General features: G+C 43.7%; 1 protein-coding gene across 4 annotated transcripts in view; it reads right to left on the bottom strand.

Annotated features, from left to right (window-relative positions):
* Positions 1-27,491, bottom strand: part of Armt1 (acidic residue methyltransferase 1) — a 113,045-nt gene that overhangs the window by 17,875 nt on the left and 67,679 nt on the right. For all 4 annotated transcript variants that reach the window (XM_055615998.1, XM_055615999.1, XM_055616000.1 and 1 more), the window contains 3 exons: positions 25,588-25,773; positions 12,052-12,369; positions 3,718-3,918 (listed from right to left, as the gene is read on the bottom strand). In XM_055615998.1, the coding sequence (XP_055471973.1) occupies positions 3,718-3,918; positions 12,052-12,369; positions 25,588-25,773 (705 nt within the window). The remainder of the gene's footprint in view (positions 1-3,717; positions 3,919-12,051; positions 12,370-25,587; positions 25,774-27,491) is intronic.

Below are 27,491 nucleotides of genomic sequence, written 5' to 3'. Positions count from 1 at the left end.
TTTAGAACCAGGATGAAATGATCTGTAAGTGTGTATTTTTTCAATTTTGTTAAGTAGCATACAGATAAATAGAATGTAATCATCTGTATAGGCTACAGTAACTACCAATAGCATCATTCACTATGCTTTGACACCACAGACAACTATGTTGTCACACCGTCAGCTCTTCTTGCCCTAGCCACTCTGCCTTTGGGATTCTATTCTATTTCTAATCTGCACTTGAGCAGAACCTCGCTGCCACTGACTATATTTTAAGTGGAGGAAGAAGACTTATACCCATAGATCAGCAGGATTGATATAGAGAAAGTGGCCATCCTACCAAAAGAGCCAATACAATCCCCATCGGAATTCCAACACAGTTCCTCACAGAAACTGAAAGGATAGTTTTCAATATGGAAACACACACACACACAAAACACGCACACACATACAGAAGATAGCTAAAAACAATCTGGATAACTAAAGAGCTTCTAGAGGTATCACCATCCTGATCTCAAATTGTACTACAGAGCTGTGGGAATAAAAACCGCATGGTACTGGCATAGAAACAGAACACTGACCAATGGAGTTAAATTGAAGACCCAGAAGTGAGTCCATATAGCTACGGACACCTGACTTTTAACAAAGAAGCCGGAAATATACACTGGGTAAAAGACAGCATCTGTAACAAATGACGCTGATCAAACCACATGGATGCGTGTAGAATAATGCAAATAAACCCATACTTATCACCTTGCACAAAACTCTACTCCTCAAGGACCTCAATACAACACCAGGTACCCTGAACCCGATAAGAAAGTGGAGAATTGTATTGAACTCATCAGCACAGGAGGACTTTCTGAACAGACCACTGATAGCACAGGCACTAAGAACAATTGATAAATGAGACCCCATGAAACTGAAAAGCTTCTGAACAGCATTAAGATAAATTGGCAGCCCATTGAATGGGAAAAGATCTTTACCAACTACATATCTGATAAAGGCTTATTACATAAAATTTAAAAGTCTTTTCCTACTTCTTTGTGTGGCCCAATTACTCTGCAGGTCACCTCTCCAACATGCAAAAAGGGATTCAGTTGGGACCAAACCAAGGCCCCACAGAGTAAGTGCCTCTTTCAAGGACTTTAGCAGGCCCATGGAATCACGGTGGAGGAGCTGGAAGAAGGGCTCAGCAGGTGGGAGTAGGCTCTGCTCCTGCAGAGGACCCAAGTTCGTTTCCCAGCACCCATCAAGTGACTCACACCTACTCTAACTCCAGCGCCAGGTGATCAAGTGCCCTCTGCTGGCCTCCTCCGGCACCTACACTCATGTGCACAGACCCACACTCATCTATATAATTAAAAGCAAAACAAATATATATATTTTAAGATTACAGTTGATGAAAGCCTTTTTATTCCTTTTTTTTTTTTTTCTAATTTTTTGGGGGATTGAAGTAGGCTATCACATTACGATGGTTTTGAACTCACTATATAGCCCAGGCTAGTCTCGATCCACACTGCTAGCTTAAAAATCTTTAACTTTACAAAAATAAAGGGTTACTGTGTGTTTTATTCATTGAATCATGGGTTAGCATGAGCCAGAGAACACATATTCTCCTCTGCATTGTAGCAGCCTAGATTATATTTAGCACTTAATCTCTATGCAACTTCACTTTCAATTTTACACAAACTTGCCCTCAGTACTTGCCTCTGTGGGAAACTCACTGTGGACATAATTAGCTTATGTAATTTGCTTTCTTAACTAAGACACTTCGGCATAATTTCAATTAAGACTAACGATACATTTACATGAAAAGAAGAGAAGAAAAATCAACCTACACAAAGATGTGTCCTAGTGGTTCACGCCTGTAATTCTAGCACCTAGGAGGGAGAGAAGAGAATTGGCCCACGTTCAGGGCTAGCCTGTACTAAAGTGTGAGTTCCAGGGCCAGCCTGAGATATAAAGTTCGGGACCAATGTAAGCTACAGAGTGAGGCCCTATCCTTGTCAGAAGAAGAGGAGAGGAGGAAGAGGAGGAGGTAGAGGAGGAGGAAGAGAGAAGATCATGTCCCCACATATGGAAGAAAGCAGCTGTCACTCCTGGCTCCAGGCTCCTGCCACACTCCACACCACCTCCAGGACAGCACTGGGTGTAACAGTCATGCCCCAGTCTGCCTGACGCCTGTGGACTGGCTTCACAGAGACCTTTTAGGCATCTCTGCATATCTGACCCTCATTGTAGCCATGCACATCCTCAATTTATTTTTTTCTCTTTTTGTTTTTGTTTGCTTGTTGTTCTTGTTGTTGTTTTATGATAGAGTTTCTTTGTGTAACCCTGGCTGTCCTTGAACTCACTTTGTAGTCCAGGCTGGCCCTGAAGTCAGAGATTTGCCTGCGTCTGCATGCTGAGTGCTGGGATTAAAGGTGTGTACAGCCACTGCTGGGCTCCCCAAATTTTTCTAAGTACAGAAGAATGAAAAGGACTGAGCCCCAGCCTCCAGAGTATACTTTTCTTAACCAAAGACTATTTTTCATGACAAATTTTGTCCCTATATTCTTGATCCTATGTGCCTCCTTGTCTGTCCCTGCCCTCTCTCCCGTGGACTCTCCCAGCTCACAAGCTCTCATGTCTCTACCATTAACAACAAAACCTTTCTCTGACACTGCTTTCCACATTCTTCTCATGACTCTGTACCCCTCTCCTATTCATACTCAACACAAAGCAAGAGAGCTCACGCACCCAGCATTCCTTGAAACTGCCCTCAAGTCGTGAAGCCCTGCCCACGCTTAGGTGAACCATTCTCTTCAGGTCTCCCTCTAGCCTATCGGTACTATTCCTTCTGAGTAGGCACCATCCTGCCGTGACAGCTCAGCGTCACCCTGGCATGTATTGTTCAACATGGGATCTGGGTTCTGGAACCGCAGGACTAGACAGTGCTGTTGCTGTGTGAACATCACGAAGTGTTTCAACACCCCCCAATGGGTTGATCTTTTTTCAACTTCTGAGGTGCTGAGGATGTGGCCTCGGGCTTTGTGCACAGCAAGCACGTGCTCTGCCTCTGTGCAACATGGTCATACAGGACCGCCGCCACACGTGCAGCCCGCTGACAGAAACAGCACTGAGCAGCAAACGACAGCACCGTGACACTCTCCGTCATTAATTAAGCTTTATAGCCCGGAGAAGAAAAAGAACCTTTAGACCTAGGAGACCTTCACACCTATCTTATCTTTATCATAGGCCCAGTAAGAGGGCCACATTCCACCATGATGACCCCCTCTGCATTCCGTGAATATAACATCTACAAGGCTTCACGCCTTTGTTTGAAGTGTTTCTCCCCTATGGCAGCTGCCTCTTCCTCCACTAGAGTCCTACACTGAACTATCTCCTCTCTTGTAAAATCTTCTCGTTATCCAGAAATACATGGTGACTGTAATATTTAAACATTCCTGTCTCCCTATTAAACACCGAGCCTTTAATAATAAAAACTATGCATCACTCATACTTCAGCTACTCCAAATCTTCCACTACTTCAGATGGACATACAATAAATGCATACTAGGTTTAAACTGGATTGACAGTCAAGGAAAGCCTAAACAACAGAAGAGACATATTATTCCTTGGGATTGGCTTGTAACTCAAGACATGATCAATCTAAACACTGCCAAGTTTATAACCTTCTCAGGTACAGTTTAGCCCATGGCATATGCTTGCACCATGAACATGCCAGCCCATTATTACTTTTTGCTTCTCAAGACTCAAGTTGTCTCTTGAGATGTCTCCAGAGAGCAGCTCTCCCTCCAGGTGACTCAGCTGATGCTGAAGGGTCTCCAGCTTCTCTTCCGCCTCGTGAGCCCTCTGTCGGGCTTTCTGGTGAAACTCGGATTCTTTTCCCGACTGCTCAACAAGCTCTGAGACCCGGACTTCAAGCTGGGAGACCATCTGGAAACAGAGGCAGGGAGAGAGGCTTAGCCTCGTCTGGATCCAGCAAAGTTTTCAGATCTCTCACTCCGTCCAAGGAGCACAACCACTGTGACACCCACTTCTGGATCTTTCGTAAAAATTGTGTTTACAATGGGTCATTGGTAGCTGTGTTCTCCTCTGTTTGAAATAAATGTTTCTATAATTCTTTCAACACGTTTAGTCAATAAATATTTATAGATAACATTTACTTACCTCCGAAATTGTTAACTCAGAGATTTCAAAGCTAAGAAAAGGTCCGAACAAAAAGTAATTTCAAAAATATCACTTCCCCAGAGGTCCTTTCACTACACACAGCTGATTACAGATTGCACGGTGAATTTATCATGAGAAGCAGCCTGGGGGTTACTGGAAATTCTGCTTCAGACAGACCTTTTTCTTTTATTTAGTCTTCTAGCGAATATTGGTTACGCATGTCCTAGACTTCAGTAGGATAATTATATACTAATATTATCATGTTATTATCTGAAAGGTCAAATTCTTTTTAGTATGGTGACACCAAAATTTTTTCCCAGTATTTACATCCTTCCCAGTAATTCCTCTCCCTTGTCCTGATCATCCTTTCCCAAAAACAAGAGCAGAGGCTTAATCACAACTTGACGTGCGCTTTCAGACCACCCACATTGATTTTTCTGAACTCAGCTTTTAGGAAATGATGAGCACAATAAAATTGGGATAAAACATTGGCGAATACATACGCTTTTGTTTTGGTTTTGGAGGCAAAAAGGAAAAGAGTAATAGATGTTTACATAGTGCTACGGCGCTGTTCTTCAGTGTTAATCACCCTAACTGTTTTTAGCTCTTTTACAGTCTAAATTAAATACAGAAAACAAGCTTTGCTTTTTTCCTAGTCGTTTGTACAGACATGCTTAACACAAGACACTGAAAATGCCATCAAAATTTTTGAAACACTATTTTATATGTATGACTCACCCTCAAACAGCCAATGAATGAGCAATAAGCATAAATTAGAAAAGAAAGTCCACATTTGCGTCGATTTTCATTCACCCCTATGTAATATAATACAATAAACACATATTGTAAAATGTTCATTAAGAGCCAAAAATACAAACTGGCAAAAAAAAAAAAAAAAAAAAAAAAAAAAAAAAAAAATCTTCCATGAGCCTCCAGAGACCGTAATTATTTGTTTGTTTAAAACAATGTATTAGTTTTTTTTTTAACTTTTTTTTTTCTGTTTTGATTTTTTAAATTTCAGTCATTGTTAAATCATAAGAAGGTGGGGACTGAAAAGGAAGAGGTGGAGAAAGGAGCAGAATAAAAGATACAGGCTGGAAATTATTCTATAGAATTTACAGGGATCCATGAAAAAGGTGATAAAGTATTCTGCTGTTTGAAGAGCTGCTGTTTTCTAATTAACACTGTCAATTTAGAGACAATATAATAAAAGTCCAGCCAGTGACCAGCATCCGTTCACTGCAGTGCACCTGGGAAGGTGCTGGAGACAAACAGTGCTCGTATAACCCTCATGAATAAAATAATGTACTAGTTTTATACCGTTAAGATATAGTTAAGATTGTGTCATGTATACAACTTTCTGTTTAAGTATCATTTGATGTCATTCAAAATTAGTAGCTTTTCAGTGGTTGTATCCACCAGGAGAGGCCAGAGAGGTGACTCTGGTTAAGAGCACTTGTTCTTGTAGAGGACAAGGGCTCAATTCTCAGAACCAAATGATAGCTTACTACTGTATGTGACCCCAGTCCCAGGACCCAGTGACCTCTTGTGACCTGTAAGGTACATATACATACATACAGGCAAGACACTCATACATTAAAATAATAAATAAAATTTAAAAATTTTTCCAAAAAATCCATATAAGTCAGTTGTGCAGCATATGCCTAGCCTGTATGAGATTGGTTTCATCTCTAAAACAATTCACCATTAAAAACAAACAAAACATTCTCCATGCTGGAAGATAGAAGCAAGACTGTTGGAAGTTCCAGGCCAGCCTGGTCTATATGAGCCCATGTCTCAATGTTCCCACTCCCAGCCCAAGAATTCCTATATGAGAAAGGAAATTGTTTCTTCTGGTGGTTAACGCTGTCTAAACAAACACTAGACGGCAAACAAGTAGTGGATCCTGGTCAGTGGAGAAGGCCAGAGGCTAGTCAACTACTTGTTCCAGAGTGGACTGGACTGACACCCAAAAGAGGTTAGACCAAACAAACTAAAATCTCGTTCTATGCTTTTACGGCTTTCTGAGTACCAAGTCTATAATACAATTGCTTCTATACTTCAGCAGATGTATCACATTAGGTGAGTTCCTCAGAGCCTGGGAACTGTTTTTCCCAGGGAAATAGTTACTATAACCACAGAGCAGAAGATCCTGAGAGGCCTCAAGTCAGATTGTCGGCTCTTAGAACCACTACCAGTAGATACACTGGAGTTCAGTGTGGTGTGTCCATGTCTGTCATCCGTACTTCCACTCCAAAGTATGCATCCAACCGATCACTCTTTCCTTAGAGAGTGCTTTTAAACCTTCAGGAGTTTCCCTCTGTTGACAAGATGTGGTGGCCCATGCCTAGCACTTGGGAGATTTGGCAAGAAGATCAGGATATCCTTGGCTACCAAGCAAGTCCATGGTCAAGCCAGCCTGAGCTACACGAGATCCCATCTCAAAAAGTAATAAAAGAAGTAAGAAACTGTCCTGTTTCCCAAACTAGTTCTAGTTATGGAGTCTTTTGGTCAACTAGAAATTTTTCTACAGAGACAAGTGAGGAACAAGAGCACTTGAGTCAGAGCCAAGAGAACCCTGCCTGTACACCACCTGTGTGGACCCAAGGGTGCTGCAAAGAGCGCTGAAAGCCCAGCGCAGGCTATTTTGTATGCAACTAATAATTGGGTCGTTGTATCAAACTGCTACAGGATAGTCAGGGGTCTAGAGTGGAGCAGAGAGCTGATGCCCTCCCCAATCTACCCCACCAGAAAGCTGAGCTTCCAAAGCCTGGCTAGCTGTCAGGGTGCGTGTACTCACTCACACACTCATACACTCATACACACGCACACGCACACACACGCACCCACACATACGCATGCACGCACAAAGAGGTTTTTTTTTTCTCAAAACTAAATTTACATAAACTTATTCAAAGAAACTAACCCTGCCAGCTGACTCCACTCTCCAGCACTGGGCATCCCCCCAAACTGCAAACCTGTTCTTCACACCAACAGGCCTAAAGAAGCAACGGACTTTTCCTTCTTCCCTTCCTCCTTAGCGTTGTGCGAATGTGCCGCTGATGTTCCGTGAGGTCCTCGGCTAAGGATGTAGGGGCCTGGGGATGGAGGCACCTCAGAAAAGATGTGCCTCAAACTATCCTCCGGAGAGAGACAGCAGAGATTTGGGATGTAAGGCCATAACGCCCTCAGAGTTAACTCCCCTCCCAATGACAAGGAGTTGTTAATCTCCCCAGAAAGAACCTTGAAACTCTACCAAACAACAACACAAGAGCTCTGTGGCCAGAAAAAAAGCCTCCAAGGTCACTGAAGACCTGGTACCTTCTGGACAGAAACAACTTTTTCCTCTTATTCAAGTAATACCTTTCGGTTTTCAAAGTACATAAACTAAGTTATCAGGTAGCAAGGCTTACTATCAGCCACACTCCCCTTCCTTCATGTCAGTAAGTGTGGCCAACCATGTTGACAAGCTAACCCGTGACCTCCCTCTTTGTTCAAGCCAACTTTTGTTATGGGCTAACATGGTACCAGGAAAAAAAAAAAGTAGCTTAGTTTAACTCAGGACCTTGGAATTTAGAAACAAGCTCTTTACAGAGACAACCATGTTACAATTGGGATGGGATCTGGTTAATTTGCCCAGTGTCTTTATAAAAGAGAGAAAATTTAATGCAAAAACAGACACGTATAAAAGGAAGATACTGTGAAAACACAGGGAAAGCCCGTGCATTGGCCAGGGAGGGCCTGGGGCCATCAGGAGCCAGGGGAGCTATACAAACACAGGAACTGACCCAAACTACACCTTGACTACAGAATCCTAACTAACAGAATCCAGACCCGTCAGCTGGGTAGTTCTGTTGGCCACACCCAGCTAGCGGCATACTGCTAACACAGCGCCAGGAATCAGAAACAACTATGGAGGATAAAGACGACACAGCTGCTCCGGGAGTGAGCGGGCAAGGTAATTGTGGATGGTGGCATGTCAGTGGAAGTCTGCTGGGGCTTCTCAGAAATGTCTGCTCTACCGAGGGGCAGGAAAGGATGTGGGTCATGAGTTTGGAGGGTGGGGGTGCAGAACCTCCAGACTGGGAGAGGTTCCAGTAAAGACGGGCACACAGACTGTCTCCACCAACGTGAAGGGGCTGATGTGACTCTGTGTAGTTTAGGAAATGAGGAGAAATTGATGAGGCCACATCATCTCTATACATGACCAGTTCTCAGCCAGATTACTAAATTGGGAAATACCTCAAACTGTGGAAATTTTTGCCTCAAAGTTCTTAAGTAAAATCTAAATATGTTGCATGTTTTGGCCATCATGTAAGAAGTCTTTGTTCTTAAATATCTGTTACCTGTCTGGAAATTCAAGGCTCAATGGCAACTAAAGAGTCACTTTGGGTTTCTGAGAACGGAGCAGTATAACCTTCCTCTGAAGCAGAGGGGTTCAGTCAGAGATGATTTTGCCCTTGACAGAAAGACATTAGGCTATGTCTAGAGACCAATGGTTGTCTCAAATTGGGGCTGAGCTCCCACTGAGAGCTAACAGAAACTAGTTAGAGATGTTATGACACCCTGCAACTCACAGGACACTGTCACCATGTGACACACAAAAGCACGTGCACACGCACATACATACATGCATGCGCACACACATGCATATATATAAACACTCACATACACACAAGCACATATGTACACACACACATATACACACATGCACACAGACAGACACACATACTTATTATCCCATACAGACGGGGTGTGACGGTACACACCTGTAATCCCAACACCCAGGAGGCCAAGGCAAGAAGATCATGAGTTTAAGAACAGTCTGGCTGCAGAGTAAGATCCTCTCTTCAAAAAAAAAAAAAAAAGAATGAGCCAATCTAGTGTAAATATCAGCAGAACCATCCGTGGCTGAGAAAACCTGCTCTAAGATATGGTACAGCCTTTTAAAGGGAAAATCAAATTTTGCCAGAAGCAGAAATTCAAGGAAGAAATAGAGGCGACTTACTGAAGCTGTGGGGCGGTGTCCTCACTCACTAAGGACTGTTAATCCAGGAGAGGAGCGTGCATAGCCAAGGAGTAGACAAGAGAAGCAAGGTTCTGCAGGTAAGCGGGCACACAGGCAACGGTGTGCCAGGCCTTTACATGGATGACTCAACAGCTGGCTGCCTGTAGCCATGGCAGCTGGCAGGGAGAAGCAGCTCCTCAACAAACAGACTCATCAATTTGTAAAGCACCCATTCTTCGGAAACATTTCTAAGACAATACACAAAATCCTATTTTCTCCTGATTTTACTTGAAGATGAGTCACAAACACCAGCTAGATGCTTGATTTGGGGCTTTTAAATGGCAAGTGCAGCTATTGAGAAAAATTACAGGGTAGGGGAGGCCGAGAAAGACACTAAAAAGACTGAATCATTCTCATTTGTATGGGGAGTGGGGTAGGCAGAGCCGGCTTAACCAATTTATGCCACTTAACTTTAGGAAATAAACACACACATCATGCTGGCAACTGTACGCCTTGTTTCACATGCTGGAGTTAGAACAGAGAGGGGAAGCTAAGATATACAGAATGGAAGGCGACGCAGCGAGGGGGACGCAGCGAGGGGGGACGCAGCGAGGGGGACGCAGCGAGGGGGACGCTGGCTATTACTGCGACATATCGCCACTCAAAACTACTTCCTGGAGTTCTTCCCGCGTCTGTAAATGATTTCTTACCTCAGCTGAGTTCCTATATGTAAACTGAGTCACAGAAAAAAAAAAATAGACTCAGTCAGTAAATCACTTGCATTGCAAGGACTGAGACCTGAATTCAGTCACCAGAACCCAATAAAAGCAAAGCATGGGGAGGTAGAGACAGGCAGATCCCTGAGGCCCAGCGACCAGGCAGCCTAGCCTACTAGTGATTTTCAGGCCAGTGAGAAATCCTGTCTCAAAAAAAGAAGAAAAAAAAAATGGATGGTGCCTGAGGGACGAGGATACCCCATTCACTCACTTTCAAAAAAATAAAAAAATTAAATTTATTGTGTCTATTTAAGGTATGTAAAGATTTCTAAGATCCACATTTAGGAAATGTCTTAGAACAGACTACTGAACATGCCATCTCCTCTATGACCCTTTTTACTGCCACACGGATGGACCCAGGGGACACTGCCCTAAGTGAAAGAACTCTGACACAGAAAGAAAGATATTGCATGATCCCACCTATATGCAGAAGCTTTAAAAGGGGAAGAAACATCAAATATAAAGCAGTAGATGATAAAACTATAGTTACCAGGGACAGAAGGACAGAGGGTAGAGAGAACACAAAAGGCAGTGACCTGAGGGGGGTAGCACTGGAAGATGGAAAAGCACACTCGTCTCCTGAGCGAGTCTAACATCAAAAGAACTAGCCGAGGTGGGACTCCACAGGCTCTCGAGATTCCATCTACTTTCAAAGCTCGGTACCTAGGACACATGTCTCCATCTGGATACCTACAGCAGTCGAGGCTGACGTCAAAATTAAAGACAGAGCTACAGGACACCTGAATGGTCCCTCTTATTATTTATTAAGTAGGCCTCCTCCCAGACTCCCCTGGACTTGAGCACAGCATGCAGAGGACAGAAAGAGGGACGGAGGAGTTAGAGACCCAGCGGCAGCAGCAAACGCTGGTTGTTTTGATGTGCCAGCTGGTGTGTTATCATACACAATAACTGCTCCGCCGGGCACCTCCAGTAAACAATAACCTTGTGAAGCAAACACTGTTCACTCATTTCCTAGCAAGACCTGGCCTGACCTGACCTGCCAGGACAGCAAACCCTCAGCAGAAATGACTCAGGCTGTTTATAGTCTCCACTCATCCCGTCTGCAGTGGCCGGCAGCTTCCGCTGGAGCACAGGGACTGTGGCTGGTAAGGGGGTACAGTCTAGACCCCCTTGTGGAGAACATTGTGTGCCTGGTATATTGCTTTGTTGTACATTTACTTTACAAGCCCATGAATCCTAAATTCAAAAGCAGAGTGTGGTGGAAAAGGCCTGAAATCCTAGCATTCAGGAGGCCTTACAAAGCAAGAGGATTCCTGTGAGCTGGAAGCCAGCCTGAGCTACCTCAAAAACACCACTCACTCCCCAAAAGAGAAAAGGCACAATGAACCTGAAGAATTTTGCAGTTTTGACCAAGGACCGTGAACTTTTCGATAGTTGCTAATAAGATGAGAAAGTAAAACCTAAGAAACCGGGATGGTAACTCAGTGATAGAGCTTCCTTCCACATGTGAGAATCTGGGTTACATTATCAACATTACAAAAAAGAAATCAATGGGGACGGGGAGATGGCCCCGCAGTTAAAAGTGCTCCCTGTGTAAGCCAGAGGGTCAGGCCTGGGGCTCCAGAATCGACACTGAATGTCAGTGCCTGCGGCCTGTGTCTCCCCTGTCATCCTGACCTTGAAAGGCACAGCGAGGAACTCTCCTGAGAAAGCCGTCTAGTGAAGCTGACCACACTGCCAAGCTCTGGGGCTGACTGACAGAGCCTCAATGGTAGATGCCTGGTATCTACCACCAGACTCCACAGGCCCATGCACCTGCATGCTCCCACACACATGCAAACATACATACACACCACACACAGACACATGAAGGCAGGGGAAAGGGAGGAGAAAAAAAAATGGAAAAAGTCATTGAAAAGAATCTCAGAAACCATGAACTCGGGGTTCTGCCGGAGCTCATGCCACCATGAACAAATGCATATCAGCGACAGGCCTCAGCATGGACAGCTCCAACTCCATGAATGACTCGGGCCTTCCCGTGCAGCGGGAAGCCGAGCAAACATGCTCCATTATATAGTAACTAATTCCGAGGCAAGGCTACTGGGTGTGCTGAGCGAATGCTGAGGAAGCTGTACGTGGCAAGGACCGACTCACCCTTTTCTGGCTCTCTTCCTGGATGCCTAGCTCACGAACCCTCTCCAATAAGGCATCCTCTGTGGGCTCGGGTATGTCGAATCTGCTGCTAAGAAGCGCTGCGAGTTTCTCCCGGAAGCAGGAGCTCTGGCTCTGCGAGGCTGCGGCGGCATCCCTGCTGGCCCTCACGCTCAGGTCCAGCTGCTGGCAGCTCTTCCTCAGCTGGTTGAGCTCCTGCTTTGAAGCATCCCAGGCCCGCTGCACGGCAAGCAGCCGTTCTTGGAAGAGCTTAGCTTTTCTTTCTAGTGTTGTTCTCTCCTCCACAGCGCTGAGCACGTCCTGCAAGATTACGGAATGAGAACAGTCATGTACACCTGCGCTTGATAAGGTATCATTTGCCTCGCTTACCAGCGACTCGGTGACCGTAGGGTTGGATGTGCGTTACAGTTTTAGCCTAAGATTCTCCATTGCTTCATAAACTTATTAAATAAAGTTGTTTGGGCTGAAGAGATAGTCTAGTGGTTAAGAGCACTAGCTGCTCCTCCAAAAGACCCCAGTTTAGTTCCCAGCACCCACACGGCGGCTCATAACCACCTAAAACTCCAGTTCCAAGGGATCTGACACCCTCTTCCGACCTCCTCAGGCATGTGGTTTACATTGATGCATGTAAGCTAAACACTCACACACACATAAAAATAAATAAATCTTAACAATAAAAAAAAAAAACTGTTTGAGAGACCTAGGGTGTGACGAAGTTGGTAGTGTTTGTCTAGCATGCCCAATGCCTTAGGATCTATCCCCGACATCACAGAAACCCAGGCGCAGGGGTGAACAACTGGGAACCCAACACGGAGGAGACGGGCACAGGAGATTGGAAATTCAAAGTCATCATCAAATTCAAGTCATCACAGCAAGTTTGAGGCTAGCCTGGCCTACATAGGACACTGTCTCAAAAAAAAAAAAAAAAAAAGTTATTTGAATAAAGCTGCTGCTTTAATCCTGTTTAAAAGAAAAAAGAAAAGAAAAAGAAAAAACAGGTAGGTGGTGGTGTTACACATCCTTAGTCTCAGCACTTGGGAGGCAGAGGCAGGTGGATCTTGTGAGTTCAAGGCCAGCCAGAGCTACCCAGGGAAACCCTGTCTCAAAGGAAAAGAAAAAGAAAGTGGACTGGCTGTTCCTTAGAGGGGTCACTCCACGGAGGAGTACTGGATCTTTCTTCCAGTCCGTTGACTAACTTTTCTCTCAGAGAAAACGAGGCCTAAGAGAGCCTGAAGAAGGGAGAGTGAGAGAAAAGCTCTGTGGTGGGGAAGACAGTTGAAAGAGGGAGATAGGAGCCACACTAAGAGAATAATCCTTAACAATGCCATATGTATCCACAGACTGAGAAGAAAGTGCAGGCCATAGAGATGTGTGCCTACTTCTTCAATTAACCAATCACAGAAACACACAAATTCACATCAAATAAATCAAGCAAGTGGTTAGGCCGCCTTACGATAGATAGTCTTGCTGCTTAGTCAACTAAAGGACGTGGATTTTCCTTTTTATTTAAAACAGAATGTTAGGGGGCAAATTCCTTTTTATTTAAAACAGAATGTTAGGGGGCAAAGAGCACTAAAAAGCAACAACAGCCTTGAGCACAGACTCACCCAAGGGGGCCAGAAACATTTCTGGCTGTTAAAATACAATTATCCTGCTTACATTAGAAATGGTCTTTAATCTCCACCAACATCTAGGAGACAGGGAAGGGGTGAGCTGAAAGGCTACTTTCCACTTCATAGAGAAATGTAACATCTTCCCTTTTCTTACGGGGAGTACAAAACAAATAAATAAATATAAGTAAACAAGGAAGTCTCCGCCATCAGTAGGAAAGAAAAGCCACCCAAAGGCAAGTCATCAGGAAAGCCTACTCCTTGAAGGATAATAATGCATCATGGAGATTATTTTGTAAAATGCTTTGCTTTTTAGGGTCTTGGTTTTCCCTTCCTTTTTCAAGAAAACCCACTGCTAATTAAATCATGGGCCTTTACACAGAGCCCAAGGGTCCTTTATCAAAGATACCATATTCTCAGCATTTACAGATTTCTCTTCAGATAGGAACATGCTATCTGCCCACTTGCTCAGTTTTGGTAACCAGGATCAGTGTTGGTGATAATCAGCTGGACCTGTGGTTTTACTTAGAAAACTGATGTCCTAAATTCAGCGTTACAAGAATAAATGCTAACCCCAGTGGCTTCAGAGTTCCAAGGCCATACAGAATATTCCATATTAGCTTGTATATGGAAAGAATCCCCCTCATGGAAAAGCAGGAATCTCTCACTGTCAATACTGATATTTGAATGCAACTCTTCACAGAAAGCCTTTAAGATACATTTAAAAAAAAAAAAAAAAAACTATCAGAGTAGGATGGCTCAGAGGTTAAAGGCATTTGCCATGAAGCCCAAAGGTCTGATTTCAATCCCCAAAACCTGATGGTGAAAGGAGACAACAAACTCTGCCAGAAGTTGTCCTTCGACCTCCGTACATGGACATAGCATGCTAGCAACACACACAAAGATAGATGATAGACAGATAGACAGACAGATGGATGGATGATAGACAGACAGATGGATGGATGATAGACAGACAGTCAGGCAGACATATAGACAGAACACAATCTTAAAAAATTAAATCTATGAGATGCTAGAGTATGTTGGACTTGCTGACTACCTGAAGTAGATTAATCAAATGTCACCTAACACCAAAAGGGCAGTAAAAATAATTACAATGTTTCAGCTTTGAAGAATGTTTCTGCCCTACTATCACACTGCCAACAGTCTAACCTCCTGTGAATTGCAACCTCTCTGGAGGTCAAATGGCCCTTTCACAGGGTCACATATCAGAGCTTTATATACGATTCATAACAGCAGCAAAATTACTGTTAGGAAGTAACAACAAAAGTAGTTTTATGATTGGACGCCACCACAACAGAAGGGGCTGTATTAAAGGGTCTCAGCGTTAGGAGGGCCTCTTTTTAAATCAAAGTACGCATCACAACGTCTAATTAAATCACAAAAGTAGTTTGCTGGGGTTTTTTGTTTTTTGTTTTTTTGTTTGTTTGTTTCTGGAAATGTCCAGCCCAAGTGAACTCTAAGCTGCTGCTCTATGAAGTAAATAAGCGGAGCCAGCGTCCGACCTCAGGGACAGCCCCCCCCCCCCCCCCAGCGCTCTGGTTAGTCACGCTGGGACTCAGGGGCACGGCTGTGCTGGAAATAGATGTCCTCCGGACTGCAAACGCAATTACCTGCACAGGAGCAAGCCACCGGGCTGGAGTCTCACCGCATGGCTACCTCAAGGATACACAATCATGAGGCATGAGGTGACATGAGGGTGGCCAGCCAGGACCTGGCGACTGCTGTCAGACCATACTGACACGAAGCAGAAACAAACAGCTCCTTTCCCAGAAAACTCAGCGCTGACCTCCACTGAGGACACATCTGCAAACACAGGGCCAGCCCTAAGCAGACAATAATGCAAAACATTTTGTAATAAGTAACAAATGTTGCTGGCTGTGACACTATGATTTTAATGCCAGCATTTGGGTGGCAGAGGCAGGTGGATCTCTGTGAGTTCAAGGCCAGCCTGGCCTACTATAGTAAGCTCCAGGACAGGCAGGGATACATAAAGAGACCTTATCTCAACTATATCAAAATAATGACAACAATAATAACAATGCTAATAAGTCATCAAATGAATAATAATGATTTCACTATTACATTGAACAAAAATGCTATAAATAACATAAAGTGTTCAAGCAGATCCCTAGAGCTGGTGGGGCAGCCAGTCTGGCCTAACCAGTGAGCTTCAGGTTCAATAACAGGTCCTGTCTCAAAAATTTAGGGTAGTGAGCAGTAGAGGAAAAGACACCCCATCAACCACACACACACACACACACACACACACACACATTCACGCATGGCATACATGCACAACTGATTCCTAACTATAATACGTATTTATATATGACTAAGATGAAATCATTTCTTAAAATACAACAATTAGATTCAGAAATTATGGTACACAATGGAATACTACTCAGCTATTATGGTACACAATGGAAGAATGTATGGTGCACAGTGGAATACTACTCGGCTATTAAAAACAAGGAAATCATGAAATTTGCAGGCAAATGGTGGGAACTAGAAAAGATCATCCTGGGTGAGTTAACCCAGAAACAGAAAGACATGCATGTTGTATGCTCACATATAAGCAGATATTAGCCATATCATATAGGACAGCCATCTACAGACCTAAGGAAGCTAAACCCTAAGGAGGACCCTAAGAAGGATGCTTGAATCTCATTCAGAATGGCAAACAGGATAGACACCAGAATAGGTGGAAGAGAGGGAACAGGATGGGACTCTACTATAGAGGGTCCTCTGAAAGGATCCACCCAACAGGGGATCAAAGTAGATGCTGAGACTCACGGCCAAACTTGGGCAAAATGCAGGGAGTCTTTATGGAAGAGGGACATAGAGATGACAGGAGCCCCACAAGGAGACCAACAAAGCTAAAGGATCTGAGCCAAGGGAATCCTGCAGAAACTGAGGTACCAACCAAGGACCATGCATGGAGAGGACCTAGACCCCCTGCTCAGATGTGTCCAATTGGCAGCTCAGTCTCCATGTGGACCTCCGAGTGAGGAGAACAGGTACTGGCTCTGTCATGAACTCGGTTGTCTACTCTTTGATCACTCGTCCCTGGTGATGTAACCTTGCCAGACCACAGTGGAAGAGGATCCAGGCAGTCCTGATGAGACTTAACAAGCTATGGGCAGATGGCAATGGTGGAGAACTCCCCCTTTCAGTGGACTAGAGGATGGGGCCAAGGGGGGAAGAGGGAGGGAGGATGGGACTGGGGGGAGTTGAGGGAGGGGGCTTCAGTAGGGATATATAATGAAATAATTGTAAAAAAATTAATTTAAAATTAAAAATAAATAAATAAATTCAACAATTAGTTCTTGTCAAGGTGGGAATGTCTGGATGAAGTTTAATTCTCCCAAATAAACCAATTTATGAATTTAAAAAGTCAGCTGTTTAATTCTGGCCTCTGCAGCTAAGATTAATAAATAAACTCCACAATTTCCCCCACTGAGCAGCCCTCCCTTGTATTTGAATAGGGACAAGTTGGGCATAAATTTTTGATATAATACTTGACAAAATATAATGAGCAAATGTCTTTTAAAACTACACTTATAGTCCCAAAAATATAACCATAACCTAAATTATAAAGTATATAAATGACAAATATTCCAAAGTATACAATTAAAATACATATGTATGTCTCTGAGTGACATTGCACCTTACAGACTGAGTAGAGCTGTCTGCCAAAACAGGACCGGTGATACATTTTGAAAGCATAGTTAGTTGGGGTTTTTTGTTGTTTTGTTTTGTTTTTTAGATACAAATAACAAATAAGTATCTTGAGCTTGAAGAAATCACCTTAAAATCTCTTAGAAGCCAGGCTTGAGGGTGTATGCCTATAATCCTGATTTCAACCTCTGTAAGGAGGATTTCCTCCTGTAAATGGTTTTTTGTTTGTTTGCTTGTTTGTTTTTCTTGTTTTGTTTTGCTGAGACATAATATTCCAGTGTAGCTCTGGCTAGCCTAGAATCTGCAATGTGGACCAGGCTGGCCTTTAACTTATGGCGATCCTCCTGTCCCTCCCTCTTAAGAGCTAGGATTACAGAAGAGCATGGCACCACTGCCAACTTTTAAAATGTCTTCAAATCCAAATACAACCCTCCTGTAAGTCCAACCAAGACAACCTCACTTAGCAAAGTGGAAGTTAGTGTGTGAGCACAATCAAACTTCACCGCTGACACAGCACCGCTCCTTGTCAATGTACTTGTAGCCAATTCTTTTTTTTTTTTTTAACACAAAGGTGTACTATTTCAACTTTTGCTCAGATATTGTGGCTACAACCAAGCTCTTCTTTATTATCTCCTTGTACATACTCTGAAGTAGGATGGGTACAGACTGTGGGATTCTTTCTCCCACGCTTATTCTCTCTACAGTGATTAAGGTTTAATTTTACGGCTGTGGTTTCTAACCCTTGAAACTTGGATTTGTGCTTTATGCATGGCTAGTTAATTGTTCTACTATCTTATTTTTCTATTTACAAAGGTACTGGTCTGGAGTTGACTCCGAAGGACAGCACACTAGAGTGCATACCTGGAAAGAATGGCGAAATTGTTGTGATTTTAGGGGGAGCTCTTCCCTACCCTGCAGCCTCCATGCTCCGAGGGCTGCCATGTAGACAAGGGGGGGAGGTTGCTTTGTTTTACTCTAACAGATGCTCAGCGATGCGGAAGCTGCAGTTCAACCTTTCAGATGAGCCGACCTTTTCCCCTTCAGAGCTCTCCGAGGGCCACTGTGTATGTTGAAAAGGACAATCGTCTGAAGTTTGAAAGTCTCATTTATTAGCAAAGGCAGTACTGGCCGACCGTGGCTTTATCTGCCGTGGAAGCCACCGTGTTCCTGGGCTCAGCTATACAACTGCAAACACTGCTCTGAGCTGGTCACTCTGTGCCTGGAGGAGGACCATGGCCAGTTCCCACTGGACCTTTTCAGTGGATACGATAGGTTCTATCAGGGCTAAGATTAGACACACAAAGAAAATATTGTATCCTGTGATCTTTAAATGCTGCTCTGATTTGAAATTTTTAGAAGGACCCTACAGATAAACCATCTAATAAAATTTAATAAAAAAAATCATAATGTAAACCTTGACAATGTCAATATGGCAATATAAGTAATATAATATAAATATAAATAATATAAAAAGAGAAGGGACCCAAAGGGAAGAGGATTAAATTCTTGTCGTTTCATGGCAGAGAATAGTTAACAACCCTCTTCTCATTCCACACCTCATTCCTTGGCTCCAGTTGTTGTGTTTTGGACTCCGGAAACAGCTGTAACTTTGTGTCATATTCTTGTCTTCTTTCATTCTAATTCCTCATCCTGAGCATAGAACTCTCTCAGAATTTCAAACAACCATCAGAGGGTCCAAGTAAAGAGTGATAGGAAGACTCTTGAGTTGCTTAGTCAAAGAAACTGGCTTTGGCTTCAAAATGTTTACAGGGCGGCATTGATAAGCGGATTTCTGCTAGACATGGTAGCACAGGCCCAAAATACTAACCATTTAGAAAGCTGAGAAGGGTCAAGGCTTGCCTGGGCTATCGAACGCATTCATGCTCATCCTGAGCAATTTAGCAAGACCTAGTCTCCAAGAATTTTTTCCTAAATAAAGAAAATGTGTCTGAGGGTCATGTGCCTTGCATGATTGAGGAGGGGAGGGGAGAGAAGGGGAGGGGAGAGGAAATGAGGAAGAAAAGAGATTTCAGTTTACTCTGTGAAGTGAGACACTACCAGGGTGAGGGCATAAATTGTAGAAATCCTGCTCTCAACTTCCTCTGATTGGGAAACTGCTCCAACTGGAACAGCAGGGACTGTCTACCTCTGGGGGAGCTCAAAAAAGGGCTAGACACCAGGTAGTAAGGGAAATTTTTAGAGATACATCTTTAAAGTACTTGCCTAGTATACACAAGGCCACGGGTCAATCCCCAGTACTGCCAAAAATAATTAGTAAACTGGAATAATAAAACATGACAGGCACGGTACATGCCTTTCATCCAGGGCTTGGGAGGCAGAGGAAGTTGATCTCTGTGAGTCTGAGCCTACTCTGGTCTACATAGTTCCAGGTTAGCCAGGGCTACACAGGGAGACCCTATCTCAAAATAAATTAAGTAAAGATAATCCATATTTCCTATGAGAACTGGGATCTGGATAGAAAATTACCTGAAGGTTTCTTCCAACATGGTATGTGATTTTAGACTGCTATAGTTTCCTTAGTCATCTGTCGTTCATCCTATTTCACTTCCAGGAACTATCTTGCAGACCGATTCTCTTCAAATAATCTGATATTTATTTTAACTCTAGGTAAAAGTGAGTCACTAGGAGACAGAATTAAAAGTAAATTGTGTGCCGGACCCACAGGGAGCACTGCATAGTTGTAGGTCAGCTCTCTCTAGCTGTGGCTTCCACGTACATGGGCCCAAACAATCGCAGGCCAAACAGATGCAGGAAGGAAGCTAGGTGCAAGCTTTTTCCTTGCAAATTCTTGCTAAGTGACAGTCTGGTGCCGTTTTGATTCTATTAAGTCCTGGAAGTAACTGAGAGATAGCCTAACATCTTTGAGAAGATATGGATACTATACTGTTTTACAAAATGACTTGAACACCTCAGATTTTGCTCTCTGTGGGGCACCCTGGATCGTATCCCTCGTAGATATGGAGAGATTATTACTATGAATTAATACTAGAAATACTTATACAGCCTTCAATCCTTTTCCCACTTTACAAAGAATTTTAAAAGAGATCAGAGGTTCAAAAAGAAAATCTGCAAGCCTGGGACTGCATAGCCAAATGATTGTGAAGCTAGGATCCTAGCCACCTAAGCCAGAGCCGCTGTCTTTGGTTCTTCTACCGTTTCATGGTTAAATCAATAAATACACACATAAATGCAACTTAAGGGACAAAAGCAACTTAAGGGAGGAAGGGTTTGTTTGTTGTTGTTGTTTTCCACTCAGCATGTAAGGGTGTTGTCTTAGTTAGGGTTTCTATTGCTGTGAAGAGACACCATGACCACAGCAACTCTTATAAAGGAAAACATTAAACTGGGGCTGGGTTACAGTTCAGGGGTTCAGTCCCTTATCATCATGGCGGGAAGCATGGTAGCGTGCAGCAGACGCGCTGCTGAAGAGGAGCCCAGACTTCCCTCTGGATCCAAAGGCAGCCAAAGGAGCTTGAGCCGCACTGGGCGGAGCTTAAGTATAGAGGACCTCAAAGCCCACCCCGACAATGACGCACTTCCTCCAGCAAGGCCACACCTAGTCCAAAGAGGCCACACCTCCTAACAGTGCTACTCCTTATGGGAGGGCGTAAGAGATCCATTTTCCTTCAATCCGCTACGGTCCCCAGATTTAATTCTAATCAAGAAAACCTGAACACTGTTAAAAAGGCTATTCAGAGTCAGTGTGTGCATTTAACTTCTGACTTTTAACTTCTAGACTCTAGGAAAAGTGTGTGTGGCTTGTGTGGGCAAAGTGACTCCTTTTAACAAAGTTAGATTTTTTTTTTTTAAGGTAACAAAGATAAAAGGCACCAAGCACTGCAATATCTGTGCTATAGTCCAAGGAGATACACATGCTTAACAGGCATGGGACCCTCAGGTCACCTGACGCCCAATGTCAGGGGACCGGTTGGGCAGACCCCTCCCCACCACCACATGACACACCTGAGAACATCCTTATTTCAGCTCCCAGAACCCAAACAAACAAAACCACTGCTAAAGATTTCCAAATAACATATTCACTGCGTATTATAAAACACCTGAGTTTTGTTTTGTTCTGTTTTGGTTGTTGTCACAGTCTTAACCATGTAGCCAGCCCCGGCTGCAGTGTGCAGACCTGCTGGCCTCTAATTCAGAGGTCCTCCAGACTCTGCCTCCTGACTGCTGGGATTAAAGGTGTGTGCCACCGCACTTGGCCCTTAAATACAGTCTTCAAGCAAAGCTATAAAGCCAACGTTTGTAGACACAGCACACCCAGCTGGGTGTCTGCTTTGGCCTCTTCCATACATCTGGACTTTAATAACGAAGTTTCCTACTTCACTAACAGGCTTTGAAAAGCAGTCTGAAGGCTCTTTCTGCAGCCATTAACGTGTCAGTAAAAGCACTTGACAGTATTTTTTGAGGGTAAATCATCAGCGTAATAGTTCTATGAATGAGCATTTTATTAAAGACCTCGGGTTTTTATAGTCCAATTTTTTATTTTACAATTTTTATGATGTTGGCAGGAACCTGGGGCCAAAATGGATGAGTTTCCAGAGTCAGTCCCAAGTAAAGATACTTACATAAGAAAAGGAATTGAAAAAAAAAAAAAAAGGAGAAGAAAAAGAAGAAAGAAAAGGAATTGGGCTTTTTTTTTTTTAATTCCTGTTTCATGTAGTATTACAATATGCTTCCTCACGCACTTTTCAAAAGTTAACATTCGCTAAGAAAATTGCACAGCTGTTTATTACCTTCTTCCACTAACGAATAACCCTGTGGACACACTCCTACGCTGTGCCTGTCAGGCAGTGGACGACCGTAAGAGGCAGAGCACGTGGTGACGTGGGTTCAGGTCCCAGGCCTGCCACACGAGAACTGTGTGGACTTAAATAAATCGCACAGAACGCTGTTGCTGTGACAACAGAGGATATAGGAAATGAGCACGCCTACAGGATACAGCCAGTCTCTAAGCACCATCCCTTGACAAGCAGAACCTAAATACTCCAGGGACTTGAGTGGTTTGGGCTGGGAACCTGAAAACTGCAGCGGGCCCCAGGGTATTGCCTTTGTCCTGAAAACAATTCAGTATTAAAGTGTCACGCTGCAGCGAAACATGCCCATGTGCCTCTTTAGAGGCAAAAGTTCAGAGAATTTGGGATGCCAAGAAAGTAAAGTGACTCTTAGACAACAAAGCCATGAAAATTAACATGTAAGAATGATAAAGAAATTGTTTCTAATAGAATTACAGCAGTTGAAGCACTCGGGCATCCATAGCTTTATTCTGGATTATGGATCCTTCAAGAAAAACAGAGAGCAAAAGAAAGAGGGAGGGAGGGAAGAGGACAGGGAGAGAACTGGCAGGTGGAATTAGAAGTGTGTACATTGTCACTTTGCCCACTCTAAAGTGGTAGTTAATCCAGACAAGGCTTGATGGATGCTAACGTCCTGAAGATTAAAGGTAAGAGAACATTTTATGGTAGACCTCATGCCCACATGCATAAGGCCCTAGGTTCAATTCCCAGTACGACAAGCAAAAAAGAAAGAAACGACCTCATAATTGTTACCCAACATGGAAAAAAAAAAGGTATGATTACACTAAAGAGACCAGAGCCAGGTATAATGGCATACGACTATAATCTCAGCTGGTGGAGGAGGCGTGCTCCGCATTTGAGGTCAATATCTAACAATCAATCTAGCTAGCTAGCTACCTATCTATGTACTTATCTCTCTATCCATCCAGCTCTCCATCTATCTCTCTCCCTCTGTGCCTCCATCGTGTCCCCTCCCCTCCCTCTGCCAAATGAGGCACATGGAAAAGGTGACATTTACAAGCCAGGAAGAGGACCTCAGCAGCCGTGCCAGCACCTGACCTTGTACTCCCAGGTGACTATTGTTTAAGCTGTCTACTCTGGGATTTTTAATTTCTTCTATTTTGGTGCTACTGAGGATCAAACCCCAGGCCTTTCACATGCTAGGCTCGCAGGCCCTCAGTGTGCAGGACCCCCAGACAAGCCTGCACCATTTTGCTGTGGCAGCACAAGCTGTCCCAGACAGGGTGCTGATGACAACTGATGTCCTCTGCTTTTCCCCAGTGCTGAAGTACAGGGCCACGGGGGTAGGGATAGGGGATGGGACAGCCAACAGCAAGAGGATAGGCTCGTGCAGAAAACTAAAAATAATTGGAAATTATCATCGTTCCTATGGACCACTGTCAGGCCCAGTGATGTCACTGTGGATGAGGAAGGCGTGGGGAAGATGCCTTCTTCTCACACCAACTCCACATTCATTCAGTGGAAGACAGGCCTTCTTCCGTCACGGAGCTTCTCTGGGACACCCAGCCACTACCTAAGTAGAAGGTTCCAGTCTGTGACTAGAGCCACAGCCTTTTCCCTAGCTGGCTGCACCATCTAACTTTAGCTTTTGGAAGAGAATGGTTATTATTAATCCAATAATGAGTTTCTTTGTCAAACAATTTAACATATAATTAAAGGTTTATACAATGTCAACCATATGGTGTTTATCCTCATACTCAAACATGTTCTAATTACTTGGAAAGATCAGCCTATTCATTGTATAAATAAAAGTTTATAAGGAAGAGTCGTTTCCTTCGGCTGACACCTCTCAGAATTACCACATCCACACACTTGGATCCCTCAGGTCTGCTAGGATTTTGTTTTATGTGACAGATGACATATGATAAATCACATAGGCTTCCTGTGGTTGCAAGACGTGCCTCCATAGGCTCGCACATCTGAACGCTTGGTCCCCAGCTGGTGCGTGGCGAGGTTGTGAACCTCCAGGAGGCACGTCCTCCTGAAGGAAGGAAGTCCCTGGGGTGAGATTTCAGGTTTCACAGCTGACCCTCAGTGTTTCTCAGTTCTCTCTGCTTCCTGTGTGGGTGAAATGCGATCAGTCTTCTTTCTGACCTCTTACTCCTGCCATCACGCTTTCTCTCTTTCATTGTGGACTGCATCCCACCTGGTACTATAAGCCAAAATAAGCCCTTTCTCCCCAGAATTACTTTTTGTTAGGGTATTCTACATAGCAGCAGAAAGGCAACTAATAAATTCTTCAAAATGGCTCTATTGATAAGTCATTTTATTAAAAATAAACATATGTGTAATACATAGAAGGCATATTCATATGTGTGTGTGTGTGTGTGTGTGTGTGTGTGTATAATAGTTCCAGAAGGATCTATATTTTTAAAATGTGTTTTTTTAAAAAAGCAAGGATTGCTCAGATTGCTTCTACATAAACATGAGGATTTACATTTGGATTCCAACATCTGTGCAAAAAGCCAAACGGGAATGGAAGAGTGGGAGAGAGAGAAAGAAGAAGGGGAAGAGAAAAGAATGAGGAGAGAGGGAGATAGAGACAGAAGACAGAGAGAGAATACCACTATAATCCCAGAGGTAAAGACAGGGCTCTGAAAGCCTTCTGGCCACACAGTTTGGCTAGTGAGTGAGATCCTGGATCAGTGGAAAATCTTGTCTCAAAAAATGAGGTGGAGAGGAATAAAAAACAAAACAACAACAACAAAACCCCACCCATTGTCAAGCTCTGACCTTCACCTATGAACATGTACACACACACACACACATACTCACACATGCACTCGCACACATAATTAAATAAAAAAAAGAAATTATTAGAAGTTTTTCCAGAGGAGAAGTGGGTAGCTAGGAAGACGAAGGAGCAGGAGAAATCGTCATTTAATATTTTTTGTACAACTAGAATTTTTTTATCTTTTAAACTTTATTATCTATTTATTCAAAATCTAATAGCTGAATATGAAAAATATTCTTATTAGCTAATTAAAGTAAGCCGTCCTATCTACAAAACCTTTAAAGTTTTTTGTATTTCTCTTTTGCAAGTAGAAATATAACTCTAGCCAGATGGTGGTGGTACACGCCTTTAATCCCAGGCAGAGGCAAGTTTATGAGTTTGAGGCCAGCCTGGTCTAGAGTGAGTTCCAGGACAGCCAGGCTGCACAGAGAAACCATGTTTCTAAAAACAAAACAGCAACAACAAAAAGAAATATATATAATTATGTATAAAAGTGTAAGTCAAGTGCCCCGCCCCTTCCACTGAAGGCAGCCTTTGAAACTGCAGCCCATAATCCCAGAGGGCTCACGGACATCTGCCCTTCCATTTTTGTGAACATGGCGCAGAGAAACCCTCACACTCGTACCTGATTCAGCTGGTCTCTCTCCTTGGCCAAGGAGGCAGCTCTTTCCTGCTCTCTGCTGACTTCGGCCGCCAGCCTCACGATGGTTTCTCTGTTAGCTTTTGCCTCCATCTCATGGACATTTATTGTCTCTTCAAGAGTAATGACTTGTGCTTTCAAAGACGTGTTTTCCTCGCACAGCTCTCTAAGCTGAAGAGAAAGAAATTACAGCTGTGCTAAAAAGAAAAAAAAATAGACAGTTCTGTCCACTTTCTCCAAGCAATTCACAGTCTATAGCCTGATGAGGTTGTAATCTTACTAAACAATAAAAACAACAGATAAAACAACCGCATTTTCAAAGGCAGCCTCGAAAGGCCATTATTTGCAGATCTGGCATCAGATTAAAATTATTCAAAGGAGGCCACAAGGCAAGGATGGTGAAAAGTGCAGAAACTATGTGAGCGCTGACTCAGTGTACTAGAGATGCGATGGCACGCTGAGGGCAGAGGCCACTGACCGAGAGAGCTGTCCTCAGCCCACAGCCAACTGTATCTACTGTGTGCAAGGTACTGACATGGGGGCCACTGCAGAGATAACAGAACACTTGCTTTTAGAATATCTTTCTAAAAGTAATTGCAAGCATGCTACAGAGCACGATAAAAATGGTTTTCACGGACGTTAGCATTCAGAGACTTTTGCTTTCCATGATGTGTACTGGAAAATGTTCACAGAAAGAATGTGCAAAACTTACAGACCATATAGCTAAGCCCACTTCACAGGGCCACGCCAGTGCCTGTAACAGGACTTGAACCCCCAGACAGCATGGTCAGCATCTGTGTTTTGACTACCTCTGGAAGTGGGGCATCTCTTGGGCCCTGTGCTTGGTACCATTTCACAACTCGAGTCTGTTCCTTGATGTTGAACACTTCCTCACATCCCCACACTCACATCCCAGATCCCCCTAAGTCCCTTCCTCTAGGATAGACCCCTTTCATCGGTCTTTCTAAACCAGCTCCCATACCTCTGGCATCCCTCGTTCCCTGTCCTTGCATGACAAAGGGGTTTTCTTCATAGAACCTTTTACCACATAGGATGACATTACAGTTATCATCTCTGTACCGTTTTGACCCCATAACCATGAAGGCTCCCAAGGGTGTAGAATTAGTCTTATATCCTACATTGCCACCACTCCAGAACAACGCCCAGCATGTAACATATCATTAAATATTGGTGAGATGGATGCATGAGTATCCAAGAAAATATCAAGAATGCTTCCGGACTAGGTATAGTGACACATGTCTTAAATCCAAGAACTCAAGAGGCAGAAACAGGGACGTCTCTTTGAGGTTCAAGGCCATCTTGTCTATACAGAGTGCTCCAGGCCAGCCAGGGTGACATAGTGAGACCCTATAAGGAACGTGGGAAAGACTGGAGAAATGAATCAGTAGTTAAGTACATTCAGACCTTCCAGAGGACCCAAGCTCATTTCCCAGAGCCCACATCAAGCAGTTCACAGCTGCCTGTAACTCCAGCTCCAGGGTATCTGACAGCTTCTTCTGGCCTCTGAGGACATGTGTGCAAGCCCCACGAACAGACACGCCCACACATACGCATAACTAAAACTAAACTTTTTAAAGAAGTCTCGCTTTTGGAGGAAAGAGTGTAGAAGCCAGAGGGGTCAAGGATACAAAACAAAACAAAACCTACAGAATCAACTAACTTGGGCCCATACAGGCTCGTAGAGACTGAACTGCCAACCAGGGAGCCTGCACGGGACTGACCTAAGCTTTTTGCACGTGTCACGGGTGTGTAGCTTGGTCTTCAAGTGGGACACCTAACAGTGGAAGCAGGGGCTGTCTCTGACTCTGTTGCCTGCCTTCGGATCCCTTTCCTCCCACTGGGCTACCTCAAGAGGAGAGGAGGTGCCT

The sequence above is a fragment of the Psammomys obesus genome, unplaced genomic scaffold (genome assembly GCF_907164565.1).
Source record: "Psammomys obesus unplaced genomic scaffold, mPsaObe1.curated_primary_1811, whole genome shotgun sequence".
In the NCBI taxonomy this organism is placed as follows: Eukaryota; Metazoa; Chordata; class Mammalia; order Rodentia; family Muridae; genus Psammomys; species Psammomys obesus.
This window is presented reverse-complemented; position numbering and strand designations above follow the sequence as displayed.